Genomic DNA, 24,292 nt, shown 5'->3' with positions numbered 1-24,292 from the left:
CTTTTATTATTGTAGCTAAAAAACAATCATACGTATTCAGCTGATCGTTTTCAGATTTTTGTTTTACAGTACTAATTTGTTATTAAAGTCAGTCTGTCAGATATAAAAAGCATGAATGAAATAAGATGAGTAAATCTTATTGCTTTATCTAATAAAGAAGTGAAACTCTGTCACTCTGGTGCTGAGTAAGGCTCTCCAGGTCAGCCGGTTTTAGTTTAGCCAGTGAAACATTACAACAAAAGGAAATATCACTTAGTCAGCATTAAGTTTATGCTCAGATGAAAAACTGGAAGCTGGACGTCCGATTCTCATCAGCACTAAGCCCGAGAGAGCTGCCGAGTTTGGACAGAGTGGAAAAAGGGAATGATGCCTCCTCTTGAAAAGATGATCTATGCACCAGACCTGTTTATGTTAGTAATCTCCAAGCCCAGTGTAATCAAAACATCACTAATTTCACTGCCGATTGGAAACTGTGACATCTGTGTTTTCAACACACTTCAAGGGGGACTTCTTCAAAGGGGGGGGGGGCAACTGGGAAGCATCCATTCCTTATAATAACCCTAGTGATGAGAGGATGACTTCATCCTTGTCCACTTAAATGTTTTGAAGAGGATATATCCACAGTAGTGGAAACTTTATGCAGTAAATACCTCGGCATTGCTTGCTGAGAGTGTGTATAACAGGCTGTCGTGTGTCCGTCTGAGCATCTGGGCAGGCTGGCTGGTTGGGTGTTTAGCTTGTTGGCATGCCGGCAGATTCTCCAGCTCTGCTCTGAGTTAGAAGGTCGGCTGTGATGTTACAAAAGGTTTTCCATCCCGTCGAGCAGCCTGGTGTCAAGCTTGCAAGACCTTCCTGATTGATTCTACAGAGTCTGGATTGCACGTGGTGCAAAAGCACTTCTATAAGCCTCGCTCAGCGGAAATGGGCCTTAATGCAACCAGCACTGCTTTACTATGATCATCAGGGATGTGGCCATTGTTGAGCGTCACTGCTGAAAAGGCCACAGTGAAGAGAAAAACACAAAAATGAGAGCCTTTTCTTTTCTTTCCGTTTTTTTGTGGGCTTGGCGAGAGCAAAAAAAGACAATAAATATAAAATGTGCAATGCTTGGTGTGTGTGTGTGTGTGTGTGTGTGTGTGTGTGTGTGTGTGTGTGTGTGTGTGTGTGTGTGTGTGTGTGTGTGTGTGTGTGTGTGTGTGTGTGTGTGTGTGTTAAATGTATCCCAAACACACAAATTCACCCTTCCGACTTCTCCAAAAAGCAATCTGGCATTTTGTGCACTCTGGGCTTGTTTTTTTCCACCTCTCAAACTTGGATTAGCCCTTGTGTTATTTAGGAATAACTATTTATGCTGCAGAGGTGACCATCAGACAGCTCCTGGCCACAGATACACACCTCCTCCACCTTCGCACATACACTCTTAACAGCCCTAACAATCCCTCCACCTATTTGCACAGGAGAGAAGAGGCCACTGCCTCACCTTCAGGGTACTACTTAACTCTTCGAGTAACTCGTGGAGTAATCACAGCATTCTCCTGCCAGCCTACTGCCTAATTAGAGTGTGAGCATGTGTGTGTGTGTGTGTGTGTGTGTGTGTGTGTGTGTGTGTGTGTGTGTGTGTGTGTGTGTGTGTGTGTGTGTGTGTGTGTGCGCGCGAGACAGAGAGTAAAAGACTCATTATTTAGCATCCCAGGTTTCACAGGTTGACAATTACACATGCTTATAGAGTATTATTACTATTTTTTGGATACAATTTCATACGAAGTAGCTGGAGTCAGTATTGGAGTCTAAAGGAGCCATAACACATTTACTTTGTTGCTCCAGCCAAGCAGAGGCACATGTCTGAGGCATAAAGTTGGTTTAACTGCAAACTTTTAATTTACATTAAAAGTAAATTAATTGTAAGTTATTATTGTCTTTTACCATAATAAACTTGGTTGTGACAGTAATATCCAGCAAAAAGTGGCTCCTGATTCTAAGCACAAGCACCTCCTGGCAGTAAATGATTATGGTACAAATTGTCTGGCTTTTCTGCAGTTTCGGGTCTGTGGATTCCTTAGTATCTCCTGCATGCACAGGATAAATATTAACATGACCAGATACAGCCTTCCCTGTCTCCAAGAGGCACCTTGGGAAGCAGGTCTCTCCGAGTCCTAAAGGGAGGCCTGCAGCTCGCCTTTAATCCCTCCGGGATCCCTCTCTCAGAGCTGGGCTTTGCTTTGTGCGCAGCTCTTGGCCGAGTTAAAAAGGAAAGTGTAAGGGTGGGACAAATTTCGCACTTTCTCCCATGTCTCAGGCCAAAAGAAGGAGCTTGAAAATTGAGTATGTGAAGCTGGAAATACTCCCTGCCACACGAACTCTGCGGTGGTTCAGTGGTGGGGCCGGCTGTGTGCGTGGGCTGCACAATCTTGGCTGCGGACGCTTGAAATCCGGCCTGAAAGTGTGTTTTGTCCCAAGGATCAACTATCTAGCAAAGACAATTAGGACTTGTAATAACTTTTCAGTCACTCATTTTTCTTTTAAAATACATTTCTTTTAGGTTTTTTTATTATATTTTCTTTGTTTTATTTTCATTCGTGGCCTAATCGGTGATGCAGTCCTTCCACGGCTACGGTGGAACAACTCTAATCTCTGTCTGTGTTTCTTGTGGCCTTCGCTGTTACTTTGCGTCTCTCTTCATGCTTTTTGTCCGTTGATACAGCAACGCTGCAGAGTTTACCCGACCTAAATCTTCCGTTTATTTGCTTTTGCAAGAGTTGTTTTGTTGGCATGGCGTTTTTACTCTATTTCTCGCTCTCTCTGCAACCGCTCACGGACACACAAAGGCCTGAATGGCTTCGTCTTCCTTTTACAGAAAACATTAGCCTAATTATTTCCCCTTTTTAGGGCGCAAACGCTTGTTCACAACTCGGTCATATTTCCTCCATTTAAAACCTCAGACCATTTTTAATGGGATACAGATCGAATGTTTTACTTTGAAGGACAAAACAAATCTGGACCCTGCGTGCAAAAATGAACAATTAGTCGTTAAATAATCATCTGCTAACAGAGAGGTTCACAATGGTCAGACGGCTTATTGTTTGCCGACCCGGTTCATTATCGAAGAGGAAAATACGGCCAGTGCGCAACCACGCAAAAGCCTGATGCCAACTTATAGAAATAAAATGCTGTCGCCTGTGTCAGCAAAATATTGGGATCTTTTCGTGCTTGAAAAACAACTTAAGTCATTACATTAAAATAAATAAATTAATTAAAATTAACCTATGTGTTACACAAAACTTTAAGATGTGTGGTTGTGTGTGATTTACAGTTTTTGGTTTTTTAAATTTATTTAAACTGTGATAAATAAATAAACAAATAAACATTTATCTTTATCTTTATATGTATACACACACACACACATATATATATGTCTACATATAACAGGATGTGCGTCTTCTTTTATGTGAATTCTTCAAAATAGATTTTTTTCTTTCCTCAAGCTGATGGTCATCGGTGTGAGGACAAACACCCTCTGATGAAAATCAAGAAAACTCTTCTCACCTTTTTTTTACGCCGAAACTGTCCTTCGTCAACGCCACACACACACACACACACACACACACACACACACACACACACACACACACACACACACACACACCAAATAGGTTTATTATTATTACATCACTTGTTGCTTTCCTATGTTAAAGTAAAAGTCAGAAAAAAGCGTTTGAGAACATATTTTGCGGAGAAGAAAATCGTGAATTAAGATGGGGAGGAAGAAGAAGGTGACGTCAGGTGATGATGGCAGCACAGGTGAGGAATTCAGTGATGTCTTTTTTTTTTCTTTTTTTTAAGAAAAGTTCAAATGAAGATGCGATGGGATGAAAAGGAGACCAGTGATTGGGGGGTGACAGCGGGGGAGGTGTTGGTGGTGGTGGCGGCGGCAGCGGGGGGTTGCGGTGTGATGACGTCAACGCTAGGCGTGCAGCAGAGCAGTGAAGAAAACCAAGGTATCGTCACAGAGACGACCAAAGTGCTGATTACCGCGGACGCAGCATTTACGCGCAGCTGACGCTAAAGTGGATTTACTGAACACCTGCATGGGGAAACCGTGAGGGTTTATTCCGTTTTTCTGTCTTCTGCTGGGAACCAACTGGTGAGTAAGGCACGCACGGTGTCGTGTCAGGTCAGTGGATTTTAGCTGTGGGAATTGGTCAGAAGGTGTCGGCGGGCAGGTCGCTCTGTGCCTTTTAACACTTCAAGATATTGGGAATGTGAATCAGAGGGGAAGATGTGTCCAGCGTGAAGAAGAAAATAAAATATTTAAAAGCGCCGACTCCTTTAGGAAGAGCATGCTGTTGGCCATTTGGTTTTCAAAAACCTGGAGTAGAGACTGAGCGAATAGAGCTTTGCGCACAGCAACGATTTCTGGCATAGAACTGCAGCAGCGAGTGTGACAATAGTTTGTCTGAGCATTAGAGTCAGCCAGCTGCACCTTACAACATTATTCCCACTGTAGCCCAGAAAAACACTACATTAGATACTTAGAGTAACTAATATAGAGTACAAGCGTGTGCGCGCACTGAAGCGCGAAGGACGAAAGTACGAAGGGTACTGAGTAAAGATTTACTGAGGACATAAAAGCAGCAAAGGGATTCCTCTAGATAAGAGGGTCAATCTTTCGCTCTGTGTGTGTGTGTGTGTGTGTGTGTGTGTGTGTGTGTGTGTGTGTGTGTGTGTGTGTGTGTGTGTGTGAGAGAGAGGGGGGGGGGGGGGGAATTGAGGGTCTGTGATGGGCAAGGGAGAGGGTGTTTCTCATTCTGCGAGCCGAAAACATGAAAATCCTTTCTTTAAAAACGAATAAATATTACCACAAAATTCGCGTTATTTTTTTTTAGTTGTATTAATCAGTTTATTAATTTTGCTATTGTCCTTAATTGTCTTGCATGTTTCTTCTCACAATCAATTTTAATACAAATGTATTAGCCAAGGGTCCAGAAAGAATTTAACTTGCTGTTGTAGGATTGTGACACAGCCTGCTCTGACTTGTTTTTTAAACAAACTTTCATTTATTCAATATTAAAAAAACAACAACATTGTAATGGTAACTATAATATGATGTGGTTTAATGAGAATAGGTGTGTTTAGCCTCTTTGATTTTTTTTTTTTTTTTTTTTTGGAGGAGAAAGTTTGATTTAATTGGGGTTTTTTGTGTTTTTCAGGCAACTGGAATGGAACTGAATCTGTCGAAGAATGTGATTTCTTGTGGGGAATCTGGTATGACATTTTTCTGTGCTCAGTTTAACATGTTGATTATGTTTGACTTTTCAAAATATCCATATATATATTCAGATCCACGGTGGTGTGGTGGTGGTTAGGACTGGGTTAGAATCCGGCTGAGGCGATTTTGTGTCGAGTTTGCATGTTCGCTCCGTGTCTCTGTGGGTCTCGGATTCCTCCCACAGTCCAAACGCAAGGATGTTAGGATGACTGCTGATTGTGAAGTACAAGTCTAGAGTGAGTGGTTGTCTGTATCTCTGTGTTACCCTTGCGATAAACTGGAGACGTGTCCAGGGTGTACCCCGCCTCTCGCTCTATGACAGCTGGTATAGGCTCCAGCCCGACCGCGACCCCCAATTGCATAACCGGAAGAGAGTGGATATTGTGATTCATTAGCTGCAAAATGATTATGGAGCTCTGTGAAATTGGCATCGGCAATAGATAAATAAGTACATATACAAACAATGAACTTTTTTCATCTTTCTGGTGATAAATCCCAACCATTTATCTTTTAAACACTAAAAACAAAAGGAAAAACGAAGCAACATCAAGCCAGATGCTACAAACGACACATAAACATGCCAATCTGTTCAGTGGAAAATATTTCATTTAATTTTTTTCTTCAGATCCAGCAGTCGTAGCTCACATAAAAATAAACCAATCAGTCTTTTCTGGATTTAATCACAACAAAAAACCAAGAATCCCCCATTCGTTAAAAAGATACGTAAAAAAGTTGGAATAATTTCGAGGTTTGGGGGAAATTTAAATGAAACATCGTGTGCAACCTTTCACAAAACGTTCCCCGAGGAAATAATAATATGCAGTAGCAATCAAGTTTCACCCTAAAAGGCAGTATATGTATATTTTTATGTTTTCACATATTAAGAACCACTCTCTTTTCAAATATCAACACCGCGTGTATGTAAAACTAAAAGAAACGACCGAACGTGTGGCGGACTGGCTCTGGTTTAACAACGAATGAAGGGGTTTAAAAGGAAATTTTACATATTCTTGCAGTTTAGTGGATTTGTCCTATGGGTGTTTCCCTGTGCTGGCTATTAGACGTTGTTTTATTTACACCTGCATTCCCTGCACAGGCTGTTTATTGGTTGTCAGACCTCAGGTCAAACAGGCCTTGGACCAAGCAGGGAAACCAATCACCAAGGCAATAATCAGCTCTGTCCTTCTCCAGTTACGCACCGTGTCCAGTTACATCTCCGCTGCTGTACTGCTCTTGAATCAGCTCGCCAGCTTTAATTTTCTATATGTTTTGTTTTTTCGGTCCTGTGGTTAGCTTTACTGTGCTCGCTTTCCCTGGAGAGAAAAATAAACCAAGACTGTATTTTTGTGTGTGATTCACGGCGTTCGCCGAGTTTATTTTCACTTCTTGGGGGGAAAAATATGAGTGTTTGCTTAGCCACTGGCCTTTAACCTGTCCTGCCGGATGGAAAGGCTTTTTAACTCATCCATCACACGCAAGTGCCCTCCAGAGTGCTGGAGGAGCGGGACGCGGGCATAGATGGAGGCTGAGGAGGCTGGGTATTTAGATTACCCCCATCTATCAGCCAGGAACATGTGGACAGAACAAAGTAGAATTCATAAGAGCTCCGCCATGGCGAATCTCTTTGTGCTGTAAATCCCATAATATTGACCTCAAGAGTCACTGGGTTTATTGTTATTTTTTACCGCTGCTTTTGCTTTTGCTAATACTTTATGGCACATAAGACTTTTTTCTAGGCTGATTTTAGTTTTTCAGGAGTCCGCTGCAATCTTGAAACAAGCTAGAGCTTTAAGCACTTCATTGATAGACTATCTCCCACTAAACCCTACCAGCTACCAACAGGTAGTCTCTTTCACTCAACCTTCGCAACCTGAATAGTAAAGACCACCTGCTGGTCACGAGGTCCTCGAGTTCACCTCATCAACGCCTTTTCTGCTTTCTTACTCCAGAGTTTAGATGCAGATGAACTTTTGTTGTTTTCAAATATTGTGTCCAAACCATTTAACCATCTTGGAATATGAGTAAGCAGGTAGGCGATGCTGGTGTCGTGCCCAAAAGCACTTCGGTAAGCTGCGGCGGTAAACTTGTTGACTGCGATCCTCAGTAGGTTAAGGTGACGCATTCATATTAGCTAGTCAAATACTTATGCCATAGTAATACAACAGTTACACACTGTGCACTAAAAATTTAAAAAGTTCGTTGATGAGTTTCGCTGTATTCAAATTTCTTGAGTGCATTCAGTGTAGATGTCTATGAAAACACGTGCCACTCTCTCTGTGCAGAAAGGCTGAGCAAATATTGATGAACACGGCAGGTGATTTCTGAGAGCTAACACAATTCTTTGCCAAAAAAAAAAAAAAACCCTTCGGGGGCGTTTTGAACAAAACGAGGATCTCGTGTCAAAAGTCATACGCTCATACAATGGCCGAAAGTCTTCGACCCTGGCGCCTGTGACAGTCTGACTGTCTGTCAGCCTGAGACTCTGAGGCCTGATGTGCGACTCTACCTGAAGGAGGTAGCAGACTGGCCGAGCAAGCCAGCAGGTCAGCTGGTCTCATATCGAAGATGTGGCCAAATTATACTGATCTTTAATCAGCTTAGAAAGAGAAATCTGGAACTCTTTACATTCAGTAAACCTGTGATTTCTGGTCACTCAGAGGTGATTTAACTCAATAAATTATTATTGCCCGTAAGTGTTTGTCATATTATAACAAAACACCTACAGGCACATCACATTTAAATAGAAAATATATTTATCTCAAATACAAACTCAAACTTTCAAATAAGAAATGTGATTTATACACTCTGTGCGTCTAATGACTCAAACCCTAATGCTAAATGGAGACTTTTGCCCACAGATTCCAGTTACACGAGTAAAGGCCTTTACATTTTGCTTTAATGTAAAGGGTTACTCATAGTGGTCTGAAACAAACGCTTTTTACGCTGGCCTTCTTTTCTTTTACATTATTTTCAGCTTTCATGCGCAATTTGGTTAGGCAACGAAATACTTGGTTTGGTGGATGAAAAGCTCATGGTTTGGGTTAAAACAGAGACTTCTTGGCGAGTCTGTGGCAGAATGCCTGCAGAGCTTTTCTCATGCAAAAGTTACATGGAATCTATTTCTGCCATCCTATAAAAGAGCCCCGCGCTTGGGTAAAACTTTAAATATTATCTAACCTGCATCTGTGCATTCAAGAAAGACAAGAAAATAGCCAGTGCGACACAGACTACGATCAGCAACTCAGCTCTTAAGTTTTGCACACGGACACATTACAGTTCACTTAGCTCTAAAGCACCACGAGTACTGCGCATACCTGAATGTCAGATTATAATCCCTGTAGCATCTAATTTAATCTTACTTGTTTTCCATCTTTAGCGGGATGAGGTTGGTTTGAATTAGCACTGCTAATGGATACAAAGACGTTATGTTCTGGTGATGTTGGGGCTCCTTTATCAAGCCACTGCTTGCTGCTGTTTGCGCGTCATAGCCAACAAAACGCACAAAAGTCAAATGTGTCATCATTCGCAGCGGTCCATTTGTCATATTGCGGTTGTCACTGAAAGGCTGGGATCTATAGCGGTTGGATTCTGAGTGCATGTTGTTGGAGTTTAAATATATTATATCAGTAATGTCTGAAGTGGTGAGGTGGTGGCTGTTTAGGCAAAGTGCAGGGCAGACCGATCTGCTGCTGCTGATAGATTACTTATTCTTTGACTGATGTGGTTCAAACGATGTGGTGCACAAAAAACAGCACGGACAAACACATCCTGTTAAATAATGAGAGTTGTAATGTTCCGTGTATTACTCCCGATTGTCTCTTTGTGAATGAGCGAGCTGACAGAGCGACTCTTGTCAGGTTACAGCGCTCGTATTCACGCACACAACGAGCCTGATATCATCGAGCACTTTTCATACTGGAGACACAGTAACTGGGCAGGACCGTGTTGGATGGCAAATGTTTATTCAGCTCGGTACATATCCGAGATATACATTGTGTGGCCGAGCGTGTGTGTATAAGCGCGCCCAGCTGCATTGCTTTGGACACATTTCAAACATGCCTGCGCGAATAAAAGGCCCCTTTTTTACTCCTGAAAGCAAAGCTTCGCTTTGTGCGCTCTCGATAATTGACAAAGCGTACACTGCAAAAAATAATAAAATGAAATAAAATACAAAGTAATAACAATAACTAGCCTTAAGACTAACAAATGAGCAGACAGCCACCGTGGCAGGTTTTTTGTTAGGAGTGTTTAGCAGATGAGTCACCTCTTATAGTTTCGCTCCACTCACACTGGAAGAAATTTCCTGATCTAAATGCGACATATACGTCTAATAAATCTAAAATTAATTAAATGCACCTTTTCACTTTGTTAAGCGCGACGTCAGACTTTGTCTTGTCTGGGTGGGTATTTTCTTGCAGCGGTCACGTTTAGTGGGTGGGACTTGTTTTGGGGAGGTTTAACGCAGCTAATGGGTGGGTCTGATGTGAGGGTTGGAGAGCCGGAGCTTGTTCTCAGTCACAGCGGGTGGAAGCTTTTCCTTGCTGCGGATAGAAGGAGAGCGCACAGGGCTGTCACTGCTTCAGAGGAGGGGAACGGGGCCGTGTGATTTTTTTTGTCCTTTCTTTCTTCTATTCTCTCGAAGCACGTTTTGCGTGGAAGAACAAACGAACCTGCATGGTTAAATATCCCATGTCGTGGTGTGTGTCTGAGAGCGGGTGGATGTTTTGTAGCGTAGCTCTGAAAGAAAGCCTCGCGATCCACAGGATTCACCCCGTTTCCTCTTTTTACGCACCCTTCTCTTCAAGGTGGGATGAATTTGGACAGAATTGCAGAGGCAGTGAGAGCACCGCCGCCCCGCGACGTGGCCCCCGCGTTTCATTTACAGAGAACTTCAAACAGCAGTCGAGAAACTGTAGAGAACTCAAGCAGCGAGTCTTCAGACACAGAGTTGGCAGGTACACAGTCAGAGTGCTTTTAGCCTCTCCATTCTTTTTCCCACTGAGTGCTGTAACAGTTTATTTTACGTGTCCGTAAGCATTTTTACGGCGAACTGTCAGAGAGGCATCTCCAGCACTTAAAAGCTACAGAACAAAGAGAAAGAATATTTAACTTTTATATCCCTTGTGTTTGCTTGATTTATTTCCGTGTGTCACCGGGCAGCGTGCACGAAAACGACAAACTCTAAAATGTGTTTCCATCAAATCTTAGTATTTGAGTGTGTTTGTGTTTGTGAGCGCTTTTTGTGCAGTTACTCCCCATTTTTTGTTTACTGTGCTCCCAGAACCAAACATTTGGCAGGAACCCGAGATGTGTCAGGGAAAAATGTGCAGAGCAGCCTGGCCTGCTGTCAGTGAATGCATTAGAGCAAACTATAAATATTGGAGCTATCCACAAATCTAAACTAAAAACCAAGCGGTCTGTGTTGACAGTTCCCGGAGACACTTTTTATTATTCAGCTTTTCCAAAATTTTAGGGGAAAAAAACAGAGGCCTTTCTGGCCTTTCTTCGCGTACGAGAAGCAAATAGAAAATACACCAAGGTCAGTTAGTTCTATTTTTTTAGCTATCAGTCACGACAGTAAATCGTTTTAAATAACAATCTTGAGTCGTGATTTTAAGCTTTTTTGGTTTTTAGGAAACTCTCAAAATCCTAGCTCCCTTTCTGTGTGTGCGAGTGTGTGTGTGTGTGTGTGTGACTGACCTTTGCGCGTGTGGCCTCTTAAGTTTAACGAGGCAATTGTTAGGACACAAAATACAAGACAGTTGGGAGATAAGAGTGGGCAGACCTCATCGTAAAGATATTGATCTCTAAGCGAAAACCGGAGCGATCCGATGGCTAACTCTGACACACGTTTGTGAATGTGTGACTAATTTGTTTCTGTTCTTTTGAGGTTTATTTTTTATGAATGACTTCGTAAATAAATTAGCCAAAATGGTTGGTTTCATCGCGGTGGGTCTTTTTCAATTGCTTTACTTTAAAAAAAAAAATCCACGTCGTTGTACTCAATCCTCGTGGGAAATATTGAACTGTCGACGTACACACACTAACTTCTTCATTGTTTAAACGTCCCTTATTTGCATGCCATTCAAAATATGTTATAGGAGTACTGCTGTTTCACACCGGTTTGTCACCTACAGAAAAGGAAAGAAACGCTGAACACAGGAGCGATGACGGAAACGCGGACGACCCCAAGAAGAAAAAACAGCGGCGGCAGCGGACTCACTTCACCAGCCAGCAGCTGCAAGAGCTGGAAGCCACGTTCCAGAGGAATCGCTACCCTGACATGAGCACCAGGGAGGAGATCGCGGTATGGACCAACCTGACCGAGGCGAGAGTCCGGGTAAGATAGCGGCCGTGCGTAAACCATACGAAAAGTTTGAATAAAGACAAGCTGGCCAAGTAGACGCTCATCAAAAACAGCAATTATTAAACTTCCAAAACCAACAAAAAATTATAAGAAAATGAAGAAGATATTTTTTAATAACTTAAAATTATATATTTTTTAAATTGTCAAAATATGTAACTTTTGAACTTGGTTCCACAAGACTTTTTACCCAATTTCAAGTATTAAAAAAACAAAAACAAAAAGAAAAACAGAACTTTGTAGAAATTTTCAAATAAGGATGTCACAGACTCATTTATGCTGTTTGTCAGTACAGCGAGAAATCAGATGTATATTAAAGTCAGTACATTTCCCTGAAGGTTCTGAATTCACTATTCACTATTCACTATTCCTATTTTTAACAGAGTCCATGTCACATACAGACTTTGGTGACTTTAAACGGATCAGAAGTAATAAACTAAATCTGTGATACATTTCAAATACACGCTTACGAAAATCCGTCTCCAAAGACCTCGGAGGTTTTCAGCAGAATATTGTTAACATATTAAGTTGCAGTCATCCCTGACTGTCAGCTGTCAGCTACGGTGCATCCAAAAGTAAATCTACCGTTATTACAGCACGTGCACAATTCCCAATACTGGCACAGAGGACGTTACAGGCCTTAATGGCACGCAGTCATGTTAACACGTCTCGTGCTGAAAACTCAGAAGAAAGATAAGCTTTAAAAAAGAAAGTAAGGAGAAAAAAAAGTAGTTGAATCTGTTGGAAATTGCAGGTCCTTTCAAAGGGTGTATCTGCTAATGTAGCCAATGGATGATTCGCATTTTGATGACATCATCGAAAATCTGGACCCTTGTTTTTTTTTTCTCCACGGAGAGCGTTCACGTCTCTCCTCATATATATATATATATATATATATATATATATATATATATATATATATATATATATATATATATATATATATATATATATATATATATATATATATATATATATATATATATATATGGCTTTTTAAAGAATATGACTTACATGTATTATATTTATTCTAGCTACATTTTTAAACTGTTTTGAGTAAAAATGAATCATAACAATAATAATATAATATTTGAATCAGCACAGTTCTTATAATATCTTCAGTTTGAGGTGTAAAATGAAAATAAGTTGCTTTTTATGCATTTTGAGCCAAGAAACTCACTGCTGTCACGAGCAGGTTCAGATTTAAACAGCGACTATTTTTTTTTTCTTTCGTTCCCCTTTTTCATTAGGAATAAAAAAATAATAATATTAGGATTAAAAAAAGGGGGTGATGGTACGCTGAATGTTTGAGATTCAGTGAAATTTGAAATAATTGGAAATATTTTAAAGATCAATTTACATTAAATAAGATGCAATTATGATTTTAAATATAATTTCATAATATTTACAAGCACACTTTGACACGTCAGTCATTATACTCATATTCTTAACGTGGTTTTCGTCGTGCAAATGTCATTAAAATCCAAAGCATGCATTTTATAGCTGGGTGCAGGAAACTCGAGGCTGGGCTCTGCAGTCTTGAGTGTTTCCTCCACAGCTCTCTGTCACATCGCTCAAGTCTTTGTGGACAATTTGTCGGCCGCACAGTGTTCCCGCACCACTATAAATAGCTTCCGCGAGGCCGTCTGGTGATACCAGTTGTAAATTGTTTCTACTATGAATTAACAATGAATTGGAGAGTAGCGACTAGTATTTTGTTAGGTTTTGATAAGGTGTGAGGATATCCAGAAGCGCTTTTCTGTTTCATTTCGAGTCATCCGCGGAGCCGTTCGAGTTTCTCTGTGAACCTGGTTTTACGTCTGACTTACACAGACACACACGCCTTTTATTTACACTGATTTATCTTTAGAAATACTTCTTATTTCATTGTAAGAAATGAGGCCAAAAAAATCTACATTAATGCACCTCCATCTTAGATCTGGTGTAAACACACATTCTCGTTGTGATGTACAAGTGTGTGGTAGTCTTATACTAATATGTATAATATCAAAACACCTGGAAACAGTTTTCATAAACGATTTAATGTATTTGCTAGTTTATTTGTAAAGGGCAAAATAGTCTACAGGAAGGAAAAATTACATTTGTAAAGAGAGTGTCGAATATATTGTATAGTCTATATGAATATAACCAAAACGAATTTCTAACATCAGTCCACTGATTAGGATTAATACATCCCGCAGTCGTCGTCCACATGAACTTAAAGGATGTCCACTCATTCAGTCTCGCTGATTTTGTATTTATTTTACCGGGTTGTAGCTCGTCAGCAGAAACTGCTCCCCCTGACTCCAAGGCTAGTTTGTCGACTCGGGTATGGAAACTCTGAATATGCATTTCACTCAAAAAAGGATCCTTTCTTTTTAATGTCCGGATTCATCTTAATAAGCAAAAGTAAGTAACTGTTTTGGTATTTTTAAAAAACAAAAACAAAAGAAGTGCGTGTTTCGTAACTAATCATAAATTAAAAAGCAGTTGTTGATATTTGACATCTGAGAACATTGAAAATGGGACCGCAGCTGAAACTGCTGAATATGCAGTGGGCCTATAAAAGATTTTAACTCATCAACAATTAACCGCTATAAAATTCAAAGATAATTTAGTTAAAAATGCCTTTATTCTGTAATGGGTTTTTTTGTTTGTTTGTTTTTTTTAATTTGTTGTTGTTTGTTTCCTTTTAATGAAACGTTTTAAGGCACCCTAGACACTAACTCACCTTAAAGGCAACAATTCAAGGGCACCAAAGCGGGGTCTGAAGCTTGTTGCCACAATATATGTGGAAATAAATGATTCAGACATCAATAAATGATCATTAGTGTCGTTTTAAGAAAAAAAAATTACACTTATGCTTCATGAACTGAATATCACACGAGCTTGAAATGCTGCTTCGGATGTGGACTCGAGTCATTCCTGTATCATCTGTAGCAACGTTGCAGGTTTATTTTATGACAAGAAAATTAATTTTACATTTTACAGCGTTCTGCTGTGGTTAATGCTCACGGTTCTGTGTGTCCCTTCCAGGTGTGGTTCAAAAACCGCCGGGCTAAGTGGAGGAAGCGGGAGCGGAACCAGCAGATGGACCTTTGCAAGAACAGCTACCTGCCCCAGTTCAGCGGTCTCATGCAGCCTTACGACGACATGTACCCGGCTTATACCTACAACAACTGGACCAACAAGGGCCTCACTCCGGCACCGCTGTCCACCAAGAACTTCACCTTCTTCAACTCCATGAGTCCCCTCACCTCGCAGTCCATGTTCTCGGCCCCCAACTCCATCTCCTCCATGACCATGGCCTCCGGGATGGGCCACTCCGCGGTGCCCGGCATGCCCACGCCAGGTCTTAACAACATCAGCAACCTGAATGGGATCGGGACATCCGGCATCAACTCAGCTATGTCATCATCGGCTTGTCCTTACGGGCCTCCCGGCTCACCGTACAGCGTTTACCGGGACACTTGCAACTCCAGCCTGGCCTCTCTCAGACTTAAATCCAAACAGCATCCAACATTTGGATACAGCGGCCTGCAGAGCCCGGGCTCCAGCCTGAACGCCTGTCAATACAACAGCTGACGGGCCAAAAGGGGGGCCTTAAAAATACAAATATATATATATATATATATAAATATGTGATAAGCGGACACGGTGTCATAGCTTATGGGCTACCTGCGGATCAGGGGAGGGGGGGTATCAAAGACGACTAAACTGGATTAGTTGCAATCATTTTTTTTTTTGTTCGAAAAAGAAAATGAAAAAGAAAACGTGGATAATGCGGGTTACATGTGTTTACCAGTGAACTTGCACAGCAGTTTAAATGTCCAGGTTTTTTGGATTTTTTTTTTTTAATGATGAAGACGTGTTACATGGCTGCACTGTACATATCTAAATGTAAATATATACAGGTCTAACATGTGAAACAGACGGTGGGATTTTTTTTTCTTTTTTGTGCTTGCTTACTCTTGAAGACTGACTCGACCAAAGCGAGGATTTGCATCAAAATAATAATAATAACAAACAAAAAAAATCGAGCATGTAACGAATCAATGAGAAAACAGAAGAAAATCCGGCCTTTACTGTACATACTTTATACTGCTTCTGTGTGCTTTCTATTTACCGCATATGCAGGGTGACTCCACGACGCCTCCCGTTTGAAATGCTTTTCATTTTGTTTGCTCCAATAGAAAAAAAGAGAGAGAGAGTGAGAGAGAGACCCTGCATGTTTAACTTGAGTGCAACGTGTTTTGTACAATAATGTAAGACTTTGCAGAAGTACGTTCATTAGCCTAAACTGTATACAAAAGGTGATTCAAAGTCCTCATGTGTTTATGGTAACATGTTTGTTTGAATAAACTCCAGGAAAAGAGAGGTTTATTTCAAGTACATGTCTTAGAGAGGTCTTTGTTTAAGGAGACAAGCACTCGGGCTCCGGGTTTCCTCCCTCAAAACATGAGAAAATTAAATAGGTTGGCTAAATATCCCCAGCGTAGTGGTCCACTTAGTTTAAGGGAAGGGGAATTACCTTAGAAAGATGAAGAATCCTTTGCGGTTATTTCGACAAAGTGGAATCAGTCCGAGCTTTAACTATAATATTTGATTTTATGTGTTTGTTTGTTTGTTTTTTGTTTGTTTTTTTGTTTTTTGAAGCTCCTTTAATATCATTTTTATTTCAGAGGAGGGTGGGTAGATAAATCCACCTGACCCAACTTTGGGACCTCAGCAGCTACATTTCTATGAACTGCTCTCATTATTAATTGGTCATCGTGTTAATGAACACATCTCAGCGCTCACTGGATTTTCCAGTAATAGATTTATGGTTAATTTTACTCGACTTTTGTTCCCTTCACTCCCTATACAGAAGATTAGATTGGGGGCTCATTCAAACCTGGCTATTCTGCTGCAACACAGAGCTATTTCTGTCTGCGTACTAAAGGACGGAGATTATGTCCCACTAAAAGGATGATTTCAGATCACCTGAAACCTGAGCTGCTTATTAAGAGTTCCACCAGCGTGTGTGGAAACCTGGAGTGCGCATTCAGGAACATTAAGGACTGACAAACACGGCAGTTAAACTTTCTGGAAGGGGGCGAAAAATGCTGAATACACTGAGCAGATTTCACAAAATAAATAAGTAAAAACATCTTCAAACACACCTGGAGGGAACATTTTATCTAATTACATCTACATGGATATTTTGTGGGCTAGAATCTTTTATTTGCACCTCCGGGGGGAGGAAAAAATGCAACTGGCGACAAGCCCGTGCACACAAAATGATTTCAGTCAATACCCTATCTTGTTTTCTGACACCTGCAGAAATCCCCATATCTATATTACTCACCATTAGACTGATATTAGTGCGCTGCTGGAGCAGCCACCAGTGTGTGCTTTAACTGATAGCGCTGGGTCTTAGAGGATATTGGATTAGAGGCAACACTTTAATAAACAACTGGATAGTGAAAAGAAATGATTTATATATACATATCTCAATAAGACAGCAAACTCCAATGTAAACTGAAAATAATTTTTAACTAATACTAATACTTTTTATACTTTTTAGTTACACGGTCCACACAGCAATTTCCTTAAGGTAATACTCACCTTCTGACATTTTGTATCAAATTCTCTGTTTCCCATGCTCAACTGTAAGTTTACCTTGATTCTGTGGTTATTATTCTCGATACTTCATGTAAAATGAAGGTGTCTATGTAATTTAATAAGCATAAAATGCAGTGTGACTCAAGCTCGTGTAAAGTAAGTGTGAATGAATTATGTCTTCTAAGGGGGCTTCATATTATTCTTCCACAACTTCGTCATAATTGTATCTTGACATAATCTTACCTCCACTCTCAGCACATGACCCTTTGTGGAGATCTTCCCTCTTTTTAAAGTCGTTTTATTCATTTAAAATGAAATATCAACATGGGGTGAGTTTGTGGCTCTTGGATGGCTCTCCAGATCCGATTAGATATGAGGTTATGCTCCTTTAAAGGACTATTGCACATTTTTATTACAGTTTTTATTTCTCTAACCTTCTGCTGTGGCCTTGCTGACGCTCTTTTGTCATTGAGATTTCACTATTCACAACAAGTCACAACAGTCATATCAACCGCGTGCCCGGCTGCAAATTCTTTCCTAGGGCGCGCCTGAGCGCACGGACGCACGGAACATTTACTTAAGACGGGCATGCGCACCGGGTGTAATTGCAGCCATCCGCTTTGATTTAGAAATGTTTGACGAGAGGACAACGCGCAGCCAAAGACTCACGGTGATTCGTAACAAAAACAAAGCGCGCAGGCGGTCGTAAACCTTTCCCATAATACCCGTTTCCAGTCGAAAATAAAGACGTGAATGCGCCCGAACCTGGAGGGCAAAGTTCAACACGCTGCATTATAGCCGGTAAATATTTGAACTAAAGTATCTCTGTTGAGGAAATCCCCACTGCTCCTGAATTGTTGGAGATACAAGAATATAATAAAATAGAATATAATAGAATAAAAAGTAAACCAGGTGTATGTTCACTGTATCACTTTCTGCTTGTTTGGGTCTACAGGTTCCACGGAGGTGTGCCCCACTTGGGAAAAACTCCAACACATTCACAGCACATAACCAACACTTATTTTCACTTCTCCAAATTCTGCAACTAAATCTAGCCAACATTTCATGACCAGACATCCATCCAGATACAAACAAACTACACCTGGTGCGGGATTAATAAAATAATAGGTCATCATTTATGAGATAAAGCATTTAAAATCGTCTTTCCTTATATACAATGACCACATATTTTTTTGAATATCCTGTTAATTGCATACTATTTCTCCCCCAGTGCTCGAAATATACTTGAGTGAGTTCTGCTAAATTCCCACATTGCATTCTGCAGACTACACAAACAGGGAAATGTGACACACAAGAAAGCAAGTGTGACTACTGCAACCGAGCCAGCAATAAATAATGATAATGGTGTTTTATCCCATTTTGAGCCCCTTCTTTTACCCACATTACAGAGTTAAAACACAGACCAGATGTAATAAAAGAAAAGAAAAGACAGAAAATGTTAGACAAGACATTAATTGATCAACTATATTGATAATAATTGTGAAGAATTACAAAAAAACAATCCAACTGACTGCTGTTCCTCATTTGTGAAGATTAAGTGCATCTCTCTGGTTGCTGAAGAAAACAAGACATTTAAAGGCATCCTTTGAACCCCACAAAAAAGAAAAAGAAATGCTAGCAGTTTTTAATGGTTTTCTGCAAATCAGATGGAGGGGGTGGGGTGGAAAATACCTAAATAAAACCTTAGTGGAAGCCCAGCAACTTGAGACCACCGCAGAATATAGCAAAAGGACTCCAGTATCACAAAGAAATTCTGCTGGATTTCAAAACGATTTCAAGGACTGTTTCTGAACAGTGGCATGATAACTCGTAGCTAAGCTTTTAAAATGGCTAAAGCCTTAAAGCCGATGCTAACATGGAAACAAATAAACACAAGAAAATCTAAGTTTAATTTGTAAGCAAAGCTTTATTAGTAGTTTTATTATACAATCTACAGTGATATTAAATAAAAAATACTAGTTGTTTATGAAAAAGCTTTAAAATACACCCAATCCCCACCTCACATACACACACTAGTCGACATCATTACAAAGAAGCAGATTATCAGTCATAGTTGTGAATTTTTTCCACTGCAGTGCATTATCCTTTATGAGATGGTGCTCATTCTTTTATAAAGCTGTATTTAATTAGTCAAATTCTACTGAAAATGTTGCAGGTGATGTTCCACAGTAGCACAGGTCCATCCCAGTGTCTCTGATCACATGATAAAGCTACCCAAACAGCATTCTGCGTTGGGGGCCCGACAACATAATTTCTACCCTTGGGCCCTGTAAGAGGTTAATGTGGCCGTGGCTGAAGTTTCACCATAGTGGGCTATGGAGGAAATCTTTTCAAGCAACAAGAAGACCAGACTGAAACGGTATTTGCTGACACAACTGCATAAAGGAGGAAGCAACATTAACAAATGTAAACAAAGGCTTCATGAGTGTGGCGCAGTTATTAGTATTTGACAAGTCGAATATACAGCACTATGGTGAAGGAGTCCAAAACTTGCATTTAAAGCTGTTACAGGGATATTCTACCCATTGTGTGACTGACATTTGCAATCCAGCCCATCTAGAAACAAAACAATCTCTGCTAAACCAAGGCCTCCCCCTCAACTTACACTAATGCTGCTCAGCTTCTGTTTGTTTTCTCCTTCTGCTGCCACCAGGTCCCTGCAGCAGTTCACATGATCCTGAAATCTGTACTACAGCTGCTGCATCCTGTAAACATGCCAAGTCTCCGTTTAGATCCAAAACTTTAATTTAAATAAAAAAGCCGCTTTGGTCTAATATGACCCCATAGACTTTTTCTCACAAGGAGATCAACATTTATTTCTGGGTGTAAGGATACTACTATAAAACCCCAAATGAAACATAACTAATGATGGCTTTCCATGGCATTATGTTGATTTTGAGCAATAGTAGACATATTTCAGTGTATTAGGAAGCCATTAAAATCCAATTTCAAACACCTCAAAGACCTGAGTAGGGTGCCATCCATCCTAATCAATGTCTCATCTGCATCTATTATCAGCATATCAGCAAATTGTTGACAATAACGGGCTTCAAATCAATCAATAAAAGCAGATATTGACAGTGACAGATAACATTTTTATAGCCCCATTCCAACTGTGTTTAAATCCCTGCACACTGATTTTGAAACCACACTCAAATTAATCTAAAGCAAGGACTGTCTGGAAAGTAGGAAAAGGTTTACAATGAAGTATTTATTCTCATTCTTCTCTAAGACATGTAGTTTTTTTTACATTTCAAATAACTATGAGAACAATAACCGACATTCATAGCAAAGTAAACCAACAGGCTGAATCCTGAATTGCTGCTCACATCAGATTGCTTCTGGATTACTGTTGCCATGAAACATGTATCACAAATAGTAGCTCAAGATGCTGCATGTTTTGTGCTTTGGCTCATTTCAAACACTTTGGGTTTGAGATTTCAGTGAAGAGGAACCTCCACAGCGCACACACAATTTAAGCCACTGTTTAGTTTTCTGTTCTGTGTTCTGTGTCATTATTGAGCGAGCTAACCGCAGCTCAGCCAAACTGTCATGAATGATAAACTTGCAGCAGCTGCCCCTGTTGCTGCCATTGTCCCGGTTTCAAATATTCAAATGCAAGCAGTTTGTAAGTCACATTTTCAGGTTTCGCATTTTTGTTTCTTTCCTTATGGAAGCGGCCTTGAAGTGCGTTCTAAAACACCTTTTAAGAAATCCGAACCATCAGTTACTTTTTTGGTTCACACTTATTTTAAAACATAAAATCTAGTTTATATTTGCCAAATGTTCAGATTTGACATCTTTTTGCATAATATATAGTTAAAAGGGAAGACCACTGTTGTTGTAGACTCACAATCTGTCCTGGATGTACCTTGCCTCTCTCCCCATAACAGCTAGGCCTCGAACTGGATAACTGCGGATGGATGGATCAGTAACCTCCTATCCCATTAACTTGAGCAACCAAACTTGACACATAGGCATATTTAATGCTCCTGAAGGTTCCTTTCTATATAAAATATTATGACAAGATCAAATTGCCTAGCAACCACCTAACAAAAGGCTGAAATGACCTGTTTTCAGCTTTATGCACCTACAAGACCTTATTAAAGCATATCATTTTTATTTCACGAACATAACATCTAATTCATGCTTCATAGGTTGCATGAAAGGTTGACTGAATTCCTAAATAAACAACAACTTTTGCATGAACAGTACAGTTACAGGGGAAAAAATGGATGCCACAGAACTGGTTAACCAGTTATTTAGAAGATCGGTACCAGTATGTCAGTGTAAATAACACAAGCCCATAATTATAAAGAGTTACATGTGGTGTTCCACAAGGCTTGGTACTTGGTCCTTTATTTTTATATATAAATGATTTATGTAAGGTATTTGTGAATTTATAATGCATATTGTTTGCTGATGATTCAACTTTGTTTGGTTGTGAAGAAAATCTGGATCAACTGCTTGATACTGTCAACAAATAATTCGATACAGTCGAGCAATGGTTTGCTATAAATAGGCTGTCACTAAATCGAAGTAACACAAAATTCTGAATATTTGGAAATCAACTAATAATACTAATAATAATAACAATAACAATCAACAAATTTACATTGTGAAACTGAAAGTATATCCAAAGCTAAATTCATCATATAACATTAGATCAGCGCTGATCTTTCACTATTTCTAGCTCTATATTTATTTACTATGATATTTGTCTTGTTTTCCATGTCTTCATTTTGCATTATTATTATTATTATTATTATTATTTGTATTCATTTTGTTTTATTTTTTATTTTACTTTTGCTTTGCATTCTATTGAGCACTTTATAACTTTTTGCTTGCTCGCCATTACATGAAAGACATTCGCAAGCTTCCAGTATGGAATAGTGAAACAAAGCTCTCTTTCCTGTCTCCATAAAGACATTTTAAAGACTAGAATGCTGACTGTGACCCGCAACACTATTACTAATGGCTTAAGTGGAGAAAAAGAAGCAAATATCCAAAACAAAAGAATGATGATTTTAACATTCAGTAATGTTCAAGTGTTATTTGTATTTTAATGTAAAATGATCTTATGACAGAAGATCCACAAATTTTATATCTGCCTTAAAATCAAGTGATGTCATGATACTGACAAACGGACAAAGCCTCCAATGCTGCCAGTGACATTTACCACGAGAGAACATAAAGCACAAGCTCCCTGCCTTGTCAGCATCGGGAACAGGACTTTCCATTTTCAGATCTTATCATCATCATCAGAGGTGCAGCCTGATGTTGAGTGGCATGTATCTGATTCATGTGTGGTTCATGTGCACACGATCAACGTAAGGAGGTATTTTTAAATTCAGCAAAACGGCTCCAATGTCAAAAAGACTGATGTTTCAGAGGTAACAAACAAAGCACATCATGCGATGAGTTGTGTACAGCCTGCATGACATATGAGGGCAAAACAGCTTCGCCCTTAGTACAACTTCCCTTGAACAGAAACCTGCATGCCGTTGCAAAAAGGAAGTTTTCATAAACTGTTCATTCACAGATTTCATTGTCACTTGATATCAGAGGGTGAACACGCGTTTTTCAGGTATCAGGTTTATGAATGTGAGCGTACTGCTATAATAAAACAATTGGCCAAAAAATAAACCACAACTTGAAATGTTCTCAACATGTCAAATGCATTTATAAAAACCTTTGCTTGCTGGACGAGGAAGCCTATGATTGCTTTATTGCAGACAATGAATGATGGTGGTTTTTATCTACAGAGGGGAAATTTCATGCCATGTATCCATTAGTGTTTGAATAAGATCGTCAGATTCATGAGTCTACAGTTTGTGACAGTTATGGAAGAAAACGAGAACTGCACAAAGGATGAAAATAAAAAAACCTAAACGCTGATAACTGTAGGGACCTGTCTTTATAGTTTGGGGTTTTTGTTTGTTTGTTTTTTAATCAAATATGCTTCTTTAACATTGATGATTTCGATGCTATTTGGTGCTATCATTACTTTGGGAAGTTGAGAACAAAATTGTTTTTGTTGTTATTTATGTTTTGGGATATTTATGTGTTTGTGTGCTTACCCTGCAGGTCACTAAGAGGTAGATTAATGCTCCACAGTCCAAATCTTTAATCAGAAAACAGGCTGAGGTCATTAACAGGTGATCACTCAGTGGACCAAACATATCCAGCAAGGCATAGTCAACAGGCAAATCCAAGAATAGTCCAAAAAGTCACACACAGGGTGAGAAATAACAACAAAATGGGGGACAAAACCAAGGGATGTCAGAACACTTGATTGCAAGGGGTACAAGTCAAAGAAGTATATGTACACACACACACACACACACACACACACACACACACACACAGGAGTAATTAGCTCAATGAACAGGTGAGGCAGACTGTACACAGGTAACATTAATGAGGCTAGGACAAGCGATCACAAAGGAGGGAAATTGACAACTGTCTAAAATGACTATGATTAACAAAATATAACAGAAAGTGGATAAACAAACACTCAACATCACGACACTAGGAGTTTGATACTTGACTCCAATTAAGAGATGCTTAGAGTAATATACTAGGGTTTGTTGTGTGCCATAGTAGCGGAGTCTGAGTCCTGTGACAAGCTTTAAAATGGGTATATCCTACTTAAATATGGTACTGGGTCCTGGAGTTTTGTTGTTGATGTGAGTCGGGCTGTGCGCTGCGGAGCTGCAGCTGACTGAGTTGAGTGTAGCCAGCTGCCGTGTGAATATTGTAAGAATAAAGTGTGTGAGATGCTGCAAAGCATGAAGGTGCACCCGGGTCTGCTGTGGGTTTATTACAGTGATATACATTCAGGTGCTGAAAGACATTCAGTGCATATCACCTTCAGACAGTTGTTAGACTTTTTCAACTGTATCAAGTGATTTAAATCTTTAGTTGGAACTTACACTCGCCAGCCTATTCATTATGTAAGGCATACTAGTATTAGGTTGGACCCCATTTGGTTTTTCTTTAATTTTAATGCCAACAAGGTGCTGGAAACACTCCTC

General features: G+C 39.9%; 1 protein-coding gene across 3 annotated transcripts; it reads left to right on the top strand.

The window, feature by feature from the left end:
- Positions 1–4,007: 4,007 nt before the first annotated feature.
- On the top strand, positions 4,008–16,013 carry pitx1 (paired-like homeodomain 1). 3 transcript variants are annotated; one of them, XM_086309306.1, is made up of 5 exons: positions 4,008–4,141; positions 5,208–5,262; positions 10,072–10,221; positions 11,404–11,606; positions 14,667–16,013. In XM_086309306.1, exons 2-5 carry the CDS (start codon positions 5,217–5,219, stop codon positions 15,213–15,215), a joined length of 948 nt encoding a protein of 315 aa, XP_086165432.1. In that variant the 5' UTR covers positions 4,008–4,141; positions 5,208–5,216; the 3' UTR covers positions 15,216–16,013. The 3 variants fall into 3 exon arrangements, with proteins under 3 accessions (XP_086165432.1, XP_086165434.1, XP_086165433.1); XM_086309308.1 differs by lacking the exon at positions 10,072–10,221; XM_086309307.1 differs by lacking the exons at positions 4,008–4,141; positions 5,208–5,262 and adding an exon at positions 9,794–9,963.
- The last annotated feature ends 8,279 nt before the right edge of the window (positions 16,014–24,292 follow it).

This window comes from Aulonocara sp. 'chitande type north' Nkhata Bay, linkage group LG10 (assembly GCF_057382095.1).
Source record: "Aulonocara sp. 'chitande type north' Nkhata Bay isolate Kocher_YH1m ecotype deep benthic linkage group LG10, A_spYH_male_GT1.1, whole genome shotgun sequence".
NCBI classification, from domain to species: Eukaryota; Metazoa; Chordata; class Actinopteri; order Cichliformes; family Cichlidae; genus Aulonocara; species Aulonocara sp. 'chitande type north' Nkhata Bay.
Note: the sequence above shows the minus strand (reverse complement) of the source record. Positions and strands in the feature narration are given on the sequence as shown.

What these genes read in the sequence shown, in the direction of transcription:
- pitx1 (XM_086309306.1), top strand. Translation starts at nt 5,217, where the DNA reads ATGGAACTGAATCTGTCGAAGAATGTGATTTCTTGTGGGGAATCTG. An exon ending in GATTTCTTGTGGGGAATCTG is followed by an intron (nt 5,263 to 10,071) that starts GTATGACATTTT and finishes CTTCTCTTCAAG; the next exon opens with GTGGGATGAATTTGGACAGA. An exon ending in TTCAGACACAGAGTTGGCAG is followed by an intron (nt 10,222 to 11,403) that starts GTACACAGTCAG and finishes TGTCACCTACAG; the next exon opens with AAAAGGAAAGAAACGCTGAA.